At 36.0% G+C, this 9,866-nt stretch overlaps 1 protein-coding gene across 1 annotated transcript; it reads left to right on the forward strand.

Annotated features, from left to right (window-relative positions):
* Positions 1-3,175: 3,175 nt before the first annotated feature.
* LOC137807269 (protein SMAX1-LIKE 4-like) lies at positions 3,176-7,366 on the forward strand. The gene is made up of 3 exons (XM_068607799.1): positions 3,176-4,760; positions 5,376-5,583; positions 5,765-7,366. Exons 1-3 carry the CDS (start codon positions 3,451-3,453, stop codon positions 7,253-7,255), a joined length of 3,009 nt encoding a protein of 1,002 aa, XP_068463900.1. The 5' UTR covers positions 3,176-3,450; the 3' UTR covers positions 7,256-7,366.
* Positions 7,367-9,866: the final 2,500 nt, after the last annotated feature.

Genomic DNA, 9,866 nt, shown 5'->3' on the forward strand with positions numbered 1-9,866 from the left:
TTGAGTTTTCTCCGAACAATTTAAAAAGTTGTTTTTAATTGATTTAAAAAATTGATTTCTCCATGTGAATTAAATATCTCAAAAGATTGATTTAACAAGTCACGTCATTGGTTGATTAAAGTTTGAAATAAATTAAATGTACAATTTTATAGCAGATATTTACTTTATTTTAAAATGAGATAAACAAATGGGATTAGTGAAACACACTCTTTCTTACTCTCATGGTATATACTGATGAAGCCTCCAATCTCGTGATGATAGATAAGAGTGTCAGGTATCAGTATGACTTAGCTTCATATATTCGATAAATTAGACTTTTACAAAGTAATAACCTAATCGATACATATCTGTGACTTTGACTGCAAAATAGATGCTCAATGTTAACCTCAAAAGTTTAAACGCTCCAGAGCAACTGTTTATTTATATATACTTTTGTAATTAGTTTTCTCCACCAGTGTGCTCAAGACGAAAAGTATTTACAAGGTGATTACTTTGCAGTTTTACATAAATTGCAGTTTACACTTCTTAGTTATACATATAGGCCATTTTAATGGTTTTTCCATCCTTCTTTTTAATGCAATGAAGAATAAGAAAGTTACAGAATTAGAATATTATGGTTCTATTCCATTTTTAATTTTCTCCTTTCTTGTTTCCTTTTTCTTGAATCTACCTTAAACTCTTGAACAGATAGTAGTCTAGGAATTCGCGCGATGCAATACTTCCAAGATGAAGCTCTCCCTCTAGGTCCTAGTCCTTTTCAAGATTTGTTATCTTCTTTCATTTTCTTTTAGGAATTATTAACAAAAAAGTAAAGGCTACAATGATTCATTTTTCTTATCATACGAATCGTGCTTCGAATCTTGCAAGGGTCAAATTAAGGTGACTACGTGAGGACCCATATGCTTCCTTCATCTACAGTTGGTCAAAGTTATGTCTAATCTCCCAGTTACTATTTTGCATGGGAAGACGTCACAATGAACTGGTGTGAATGTAGTTTCTGAAGGTGACAATGCAACTCAAGAAACTACATACAAACGTACATTCATTTATATGTATTTATATTCATATGGATTATTACTACAAGTAATACTACCTCAATTTTCACACTTTTGCTTTCATTTCTGTCTTCTATCTTTCTCACACCATCCTTTGGCTTTTATTCTCTCTCTTTTCTCCTATATATAAATAGTGTATGTACAGTGTCCCTTAGATGTGCATGTGATACATAATCTCGAGATCTACCTGATCATATATATATATATATATATATATATATATATATATATATATATATATATATATATATAAATATATATACCTTTCATACATCTCAATAAGAATCTAAGTCTAGTGTATAGATAAAATAAAACCTGCAAAAGAAATAGCTCGATTAAGAAAGCAAGAGAGAAAATACAAACATGATTGAATGGAATTAATCGTGAGAGGTAAAATATTAGACGAAAGTAGTAAAATGGTGTTACACTACTAAAAGTAGATAATTAAACTGTTGCAGAACATGTTTTCAGGCTTCCAAGAAAGCACAAAATAGAGACACATATACTGTGAGAATTGAAAAAACGAGACGGGAACACAAATGGGTGTCCAAGTTCTGTAACAGTATGGAATATAGATCAGTTTTCGTTGCTTTATTTGGTAAAACAAAAGGTTGGTTTAAGTGGGTGGTTGGAATGGGAGATGAGATTAAGACAAAAGGTGATTGCAGTTTGCAGGAGGAGAGAGAAGTGAGGCTGAAAAAGAACCAATAATTCTAACAGGGGATAGCAGACAGAGGGTTGCTTTTTGGGTACTTGGAGAATAAATTACTGTCTTTCTACGAGGATTGGCGTGAAAAGAGAGACCCCAACATTGCTAGCTAATGTTTGAGCAGTATAATTCATAATGTAAAACTTGACCTTTATGCATGTTTAAGTTTGAATCAATTCTATCTGGTTAACTTAGTTTCTAAAACTAACCTTTGTGTTTTAATTCAAATTTGATTTCGAGTTAAATTTAGGTGTTAATTTTGAAAGACGCTAAGCGCATGTTTATGTCTCAGTTCAAGTTCTAGTGGCATGAACTTCAAATCCTCTTTCAGGCATATGTAATATGCAAACTTCTTGATATCATGTCAGAAAGCTAAGCATTGTCACCAAACCGATGAGTTTTTTGAGAAAAGTGTAATTGAAGGAGGCTAAATAGTAAACTAAACATAACCTAGCTATGTCTATTCTATATAAATTGAAAAAAAAAATGTTGAAAGAATATAAAAAAATAATGTAATTTACCGCTTTGCTTTTTAAAAGAAAATCTTTCATGCCACTGGTTTCTTCTTTTTCCTTTAGTAACTTTTTTTGAATTTCTGCTGGCCTTGTCTATCTATTCAAAAGATGATGTGGAAAAGGGTGGGAAGCTCTATGAGTCTGAGTAAAAAATTTGAATTGCGGGTCCACACCACTGCACTCTCTAATTTCCTATGCTGCTTTATTTGTTTGAAAATAATGTAGCAGAAAATAACACTACAATATATCATTTTAACCCCGACGAAATCACAGTTCTTTTAGCCCTTTGTATTATGATAACAATGATTAACCATGATAAAAAGAAAATGCATGCATGCACATTGTTGTTGCAAGTAGCAGATAATGAGTAGCTAAGATCACTGCAGCCTCAGGCTTTCATACTTTAATAAATGCATGATTATAATGCTTCTCACATATGCATTGTTTTCACCAAGTTGTTAACTTAGTAGATAAGTATAGATAGTTATTGCTTAAAGATGCTCAACAATAAGTTAATGACAACTGGTATGTAAGTAAACATTGTTTAGTATCCTTCCTTCATTTAAACTTCTACGAATATAAGTAAGCTGTATTATTATTGTATGCAATAGTAATCTTGGACACCTAGTGTATGGAGAGAAAACAGAAAAAGAAAAAAGAGAAATGTGTTTATATAGCATTCTTTAAAACAGATATTGGAAGGATATTGCAGTGATAAATGTGAAGTGGAGGGGATGAGAGAGTGAGAGTAAAGGCAAGGAAGAAGAATTGGAGAAATAATAAAAAAAGAGAAGAAAAAGCTGCCTCTTTAAACTAAAACCAAAAGAGAGAATTAAAGAAAAAGAAAAGAATAAAAATGATGAGTGACAAGAAGTATAAAGAAGGCGGTGAGGCATATAGTTCAGGTATTTCTAAAGCCTAACGACTCTCACTAGAGCTAATTCCTGTCTCTCTCTCTCTGTTCTTGTTTCAGCTTACACTTGTTCCTTTCTTGAAACAAATCCATTCAGTTAGTTCCACGTTCCTTTCATCTGAGCATACAAAGAAAGAGTATAGGTGTGGTGTACATTGGAGAGAAAGAGAAGGATAAGAAGAAGAGAAGAGAAGTGTGGTTCAAAAGAAAAGGTTCAGCAACAAAGGGGGTGGTGAGGGGGTGGTGTTTGGCCAAGTGATGCGCTCAGGAGTTTGTGCATTACAGCAGACCCTCACAGCTGAGGCTGCTTCAGTGTTGAAGCACTCTCTGGGGTTGGCTCGGAGGAGGGGCCATGCACAGGTCACTCCTCTGCATGTCGCTGCCACTTTGCTCAGCCTAAGAGGCAGTTCCTTGAGAAAGGCTTGTCTCAAGTCTCAACCTCACCAAAGTTCTCATCCTCTTCAATGCAGGGCTCTTGAGCTGTGCTTCAATGTGGCTCTCAACAGGCTCCCAACATCACCTGCTCCTTTGATCCACACGCAGCCCTCTCTCTCCAATGCTCTCATTGCTGCATTGAAGAGAGCTCAGGCTCACCAGAGAAGGGGCTGCATAGAGCAACAGCAACAGCAGCCTCTTCTCATCATCAAGGTTGAGCTGGAACACCTCATCACATCAATCCTTGATGACCCTAGTGTTAGCAGGGTTATGAGAGAGGCTGGTTTCTCTAGCACTGCTGTTAAGAACAACATAGAGGATTCTTCACCTCATTCTGTTTTCCAGTGTTACAATAGCTCTGGTGGTGTGTTTTCTTCTCCTTGCTCACCTTCTGCCAGTGAGAACCACAGGGAAACAACCACCAACCCTACCAATTTCAGGCAGACTCATCATTTCTTAACTTCTTATGCTTCTGAGTTCCACCCTTCACTTGTCTTTTCTCCGCTAAAGAGTTCACCAGCGTGTTCCTTCTCTGGTGCAGCTTCTTCTAGTAAGGATGATATCAGGGTTGTTCTGGATATTCTCCTGAGGAAGAAGAAAAAGAACACTGTGATTGTAGGTGACTCTGTGTCATTAACTGAGGGCCTTGTGGGAGAGCTAATGAGAAGGATAGAAAGGTCAGAAGTGCCTGATGAGTTAAAGTCAATCAATTTTATCAAATTCCAGATTTCACCTGTTTCTTTGAGTTGCATGAAAAGAGATGAAGTTGAAATGAAACTCTTGGAACTGAAAAGGAAGGTGAATTCCGTTGCATCAGGAGAAGGGGGTGGCATTTTTTATATTGGAGACCTGAAGTGGACCGTGGAGGAAACAGGTTTCAGTGACAAAGAGGAAGGGTCCCCAGAAGGAGAAATTTCTGGTTACAATCCAGTTGATCATTTAGTTTCGGAAGTTGGAAGGTTATTCTGTGACTGTGGAACCTCAAATAATGCTAAGGTGTGGCTCATGGCCACTGCTAGTTACCAAACATACATGAGGTGCCAAATGAGGCAACCCCCTCTTGAGAAGCAGTGGGCTCTTCAGGCTGTTCCTGTTCCATCAGGTGGACTTGACTTGAGTCTTCAAGCTCCCAGGTAATCATTTGCTTAATATAGTTTGATTTAATATAATGCCAAAAACAATAGTCAATAACTGAAAATTTCTTGCTTAATTTGTTTGATTTAATGCAAAAAGAAGAAGAAAAACTCCATGTATGACTAGTAAAAATTAAACAAAAAGAAAGAAATGAAGAAAGGAAAACACAAGTACATAAAAGTTATCCAGGCATGATGGTTTGATGAAAGCTTAATTTGTTTTACATTTTGTTGAGGAGTGCGTACGGTGACTGGGCTATGCCAGAAAGAACCATTGTGAAAAGCATGGTTGGTTGGTTGGTAAGGCAGATGTGAAGCACAGCCTTTCTGTTTCTAGTTCTGCCTTACTTTAGTTTGTCAGTATATAACCAACCTCTTACACATTACGCATGCACATGATATTGGGCTGGAAAAACTGAAACTAGACTTTACTAAAAAGAAAAAAAAAATAGTCACATATTTTTGCAAATACGCCTTATTGCACCCACTGAGAATAATTGAGACCTTTTGTGATGTTAAGTGAAAATAATGGAAGCCACATATTGTGAACTCAACAGTGACTATTTGTTTAATTTTGGATGTTAACTTTATGAATATTTTGCTCGCAATTTTCAGTGTCCTTGATTCAAAGATGACCATCTCCCAAAACCAATCTCCTGTGCCTGAAACAAAGCCCTTCGGTAACATGGAGCAGCAGGATAGGCTCAACTGTTGTGAAGAATGTGCCTCCAATTATGAAAAAGAAGCCCAATTTCTTAGGCCAGATCAAAAGAAAATGATGCCATTCTGGCTTCGGTCTCATACCACAGAAGACCATAATAAGGTAGAACATTATTAAATTGAAAATACAAAGCCAAATTAATTTTTGTTTATATATTTACAATCCAACAATCGCAACAACTTTATCTTTCTTCTGCACATGCATGCTCTTGATCCTATTAGTTTAGATTTGAAAACTTGTAATGACTTATGACTTATACTATATAACAATCGAACATTTTCAGGATGAATTAGTCCAGTTGAAAAGAAAGTGGAATAGACTATGCCACTGTCTACACCAAAGCAAACAGATTCATAACCCATGCAACTTGAACAACAGTTATAATTCAGCAAGCTCCATATCTTTTGCGAACAATGCGACACATTGCTCCACCCTCAAACTTGTTCCTCGATTCCGGCGCCAACAATCATGCATCATTGAGTTCAATTTCGGCGAGAAAAGGGAAGCAACAGAGCCAGTGTTAGATTCCCAGGAGGGCAAGGAAGGTAAAGAAGTAAAGACTACTCTTGCTCTTGGCAATGGCGGTTCAGGTGAGACGGTGGGGGATATAACTGATGATAGAACACTGCAAAGAGCTCATATTTGTAAACTATTGCAGGAGAATGTGCCATGGCAGTCTGAGACTGTTCCTTCAATAGCAGAAGCCTTGACCGATTCCATATCAGCAAAGCAAAGTAACTATATTACTTGGTTACTAGTGAAAGGTAATGACACCATTGGGAAAAGAAGGTTGGCACTTGCAGTTGCAGAATCAGTTTTTGGCTCAACTGATGTGCTCCTTCAATTTGACATGCTAAAGAGAGAGACTTCAATTGCCCCATTTTCTGAAATGCTGGCAGGAGCGCTGAAAACCCACCAACAGCTTGCGGTGCTAATAGAAAATGTTGACTTTGCTGATGCCCAGTTCAAGAAATTCCTCTCGGATGGGTTTGAAACAGGAAAGTTTGGAAATTCCACAGAAGAGAACTCAAGCCAAGTTATACTCATATTGGCAAGTGGTGGATCCACTAGCATCGAGGAGAAGAAAGAGGAATCGGTTATCAAGTTGTTATGGCAGGTTAGTGAAACCAAGCCTAAGTTAGAGACTCAATCTGTGGCAACTAGGATTATAGAGCCTTGTTTGGGCAATAAAAGAAGGGCTGAACTTGATTTGTTTTCTAACACTGAGAGTTTTCAAGGGAGCAAGAAGAGAGTGTGTTCGAGACAAACAAGCTTTAACACTCTTGATCTGAACATGCAAGCTGATGAAGAGGGGGGTGGGGAGGGTGAAGCAGGAGAAAGTAGCCCTATTTCAAGTGATTTGAGTAGGGAAACTATAGCTGATCCACTGAGACAAAACGGATTTCTTGACTCGATTGGAAACCGGTTTGAGTTTAACACAAGTCCAGTTAAAGACAGAGAGATGGCAGAGTTGTTTTTGTGCAAGATAAAAGGGTGTTTTGAGGAGGTTTGTGGGAAGCAATGTTGGGAGAATTTAAGTGTAGATGAGAGGGTGATTGAGGATGTTTGTTTTGGGTGTGGTTATTTTAGCAACGACCTGTTTGAGAAATGGCTGAAAAATGTTTTTAAAAGCAGCTTAAAAACGGTTAACATTGGAGGGAAGGAGGGTATAGTTTATAGACTTTGTTGGGGTGGTAAAGGAGATACAAAAGATAGTGGCTTCATGAGTTCTTCTCTGCCCAAGAGTATCCAACTTAATTACTTCATAGAGTGACCAATTTTGGGTACTGAGGGCTTCTTGTAAAATTGTCCACATGGTGTAAAATGGAATACTTTCTGTAACTGCTCATTTTCATAATAGCATGGGTTTGTTTTCATTCTCTTAGCCAATGTGTTCATCACTTCTTACTTCCACAACTTTGCCTTTCATTTATTAGACATTTTTATTTGTTCTAGGTAATGTTGGTATTTTGTTAACCTATGTTTCCTTTCAGGTTTCAATTTAGCCCTCTATTAATAAATTTTAGTCTTTTACTTACATTTTTGACGTTTTACTCCATCACCATTATTCCGTTTAGAAACCTAATGGAAGTTGCTTTAATGGAGTTATCCACAATTGTTCCGTTTAGAAACCTATTCATTGCTTGGAAATTTGTGAATAAAATAAGAATCAATTAAATAGAAATCATATAAAGAAGAAGAAAGCAAGTATCACACAACTCAATATTCTCTTTGATTTGATAATTCCGTTAAAGCATCCAGCTCCCAAAATTCATTCCAATTTATAGAGTACCATCCAATGTAATTGACTTTCATACATTGTATAGCTATTAAAGCTGACAACCTTAAGCAGTGATAGTGCTCTTCTTTTATTCCAGCTGGGTCAACCAACCCAATGTAAATCCTTCCTAACTCCCTTATTCTCATACTCACCCTCTATGTCTTTCACCTTCCTTCACCTTGCCTTCTCCCTCTTTACTTTGAATATTTCTTTCTAATTGACTTTAATGCACCATTGTCAATATGTAAATTTAGCATTTTTCTCTCTATTTGTAATCCAAAATGGCACCTTTTGTAATCCAAGATCACACCTTAAGTTGTGTCAAAGTAAAAATCTTCATAATATCCAATCTCTCTTACCGCTAGTGCCATTTGGGTTGGTGTTGTGAGTGAAATTTGGAAACATAGGAACTCTGTGACCTTCGATATGGGTGTGGTAGATGCGCTGGATGTTTTCGCATAGGTACAAGTAAATGTTTGGTCTTGGATTTATGCAAAGTCCCGTGGTGCTTCATTTACGTACTCTAACTGGATTTTGAACCCCGTGGATTGAATGAGGTTGGTTGTTTAATGTTTTCTAAGTGTTTGGTTTGGTTTTTCCTTAGTTAATTTGGAAGTTGTCTCTAGGTAGAAGTAAGGTAAGGTGTTTGCTCTTTATGTATAAGGGTTGGATCACCCCTGAAGTGGTTCCCATTTATTTATTTTTTATTGCTGATAAAAAAATTTATCTACATATAACCACAAACATTATTCACCTTATTTGAAGCCCAACCTAAACAAAAGTGCAAAAAATAATTTCTAGCTTCACCATGATTAAATGCTATCTCTCCTACCCAATTATTACTCCTACTCCATTCCAGCTATTTTGCATTTAAAGAAAAAATGATTTGTTGTTTCCTCTTCAACCCACAGAGAACTTACTTTCCAGCCACATTCATCTACCCTCCACATTAACTCTCGTCGGTAATCTATCTAAAATATCTAAAAGCACCATCCATGCTATTATCTGAGTCGAAGGTAAGGCACTAATGATTTAGAATTGTTGATATAAAGCTATATATTCTCCACCTACTTCATTACTTAATAGGTTGTATGCAAATTTAATGGTATACTCTAGTTTTTAACTTCGTTCCTGTTAGAAAAATCAAACTAATTCTCCTTCTTTGGTGTAGATATAAAATGAACACTTGTGGAAGTAATAAGCAAACAAAAGAAAGTAGAGCAAATTAGAATAAGGACACCAATAATTTTTAACGTGAGAAAACTTCTTCAACTTGAGAAGTAAAACTCACGAGCACTATATGAGGATAACACTTAATCTCAAATACAATGTATCTCAAACATCTCACTATGATTTCTCATCTCGCATTAAGATGGATATCTATTTTCTCATTTACTTTCCATTTGGCTTTTTTCTTTACTCTCCATGGTCCAAATATATATTTTATTGGGCAAATTCACCACAATCTTACCCATTAATTATCCCACGCTACTTCCTTGCCTTAAACAAAACAAGTGAAGTCATTTGTCTTTTATAATATTAGTGAAGTTATCTCGATGCTGAAAAAGATTTTCTAACATAATTTGTTGGCAGATCCTAATATAATATGATGTATGAATTAAAAGGGTAATATTTGATCCCTTTTATTCAACATTTTTATATGAAATATATGTGTGTTTTGCGTCTAGCATTACAAGTAAAAATTCTATTAATTCTTAACTTGATAGATATGAGTAGTATTTTAAAATTTTGACACAAGAATATTTTTTAATTAAAATAAACATTTCATTTTCCAACTTTAAAATGAGAGGTGGACATTTAAACAAAGAATAAAATGACATAAAGGTGTTAAGTTACCTTTTTTATCCCTTAATAGTTTTTCCTCCTTGTGATTTAATCCAAGAACATTCATCATGACTCTGTAGGGCTTCCATGCAGAAATATACAAAGGAAGTTATGCTCCCAACAGAAGAAAATCAAAACGACAAAATTGAAGCTTTCTGGTTCCAATTTAAATCTTGAAATGCATCATTACTTTGACCAGCATGAGTGTGTCCTTTCTTTCTTCTTTAGAACACCATAAATCAATGGTGTTCTATAGTTA

This window comes from Phaseolus vulgaris, chromosome 3 (assembly GCF_000499845.2).
Source record: "Phaseolus vulgaris cultivar G19833 chromosome 3, P. vulgaris v2.0, whole genome shotgun sequence".
Taxonomy (NCBI): Eukaryota; Viridiplantae; Streptophyta; class Magnoliopsida; order Fabales; family Fabaceae; genus Phaseolus; species Phaseolus vulgaris.

Excerpts from the sequence above, each read along its gene's own strand:
- LOC137807269 (XM_068607799.1), top strand. The coding sequence starts at position 3,451 with ATGCGCTCAGGAGTTTGTGCATTACAGCAGACCCTCACAGCTGAGGCT. Across the intron at positions 4,761-5,375 it reads TTGAGTCTTCAAGCTCCCAG|TGTCCTTGATTCAAAGATGA; the intron begins GTAATCATTTGC and ends CGCAATTTTCAG. Across the intron at positions 5,584-5,764 it reads CCACAGAAGACCATAATAAG|GATGAATTAGTCCAGTTGAA; the intron begins GTAGAACATTAT and ends GAACATTTTCAG.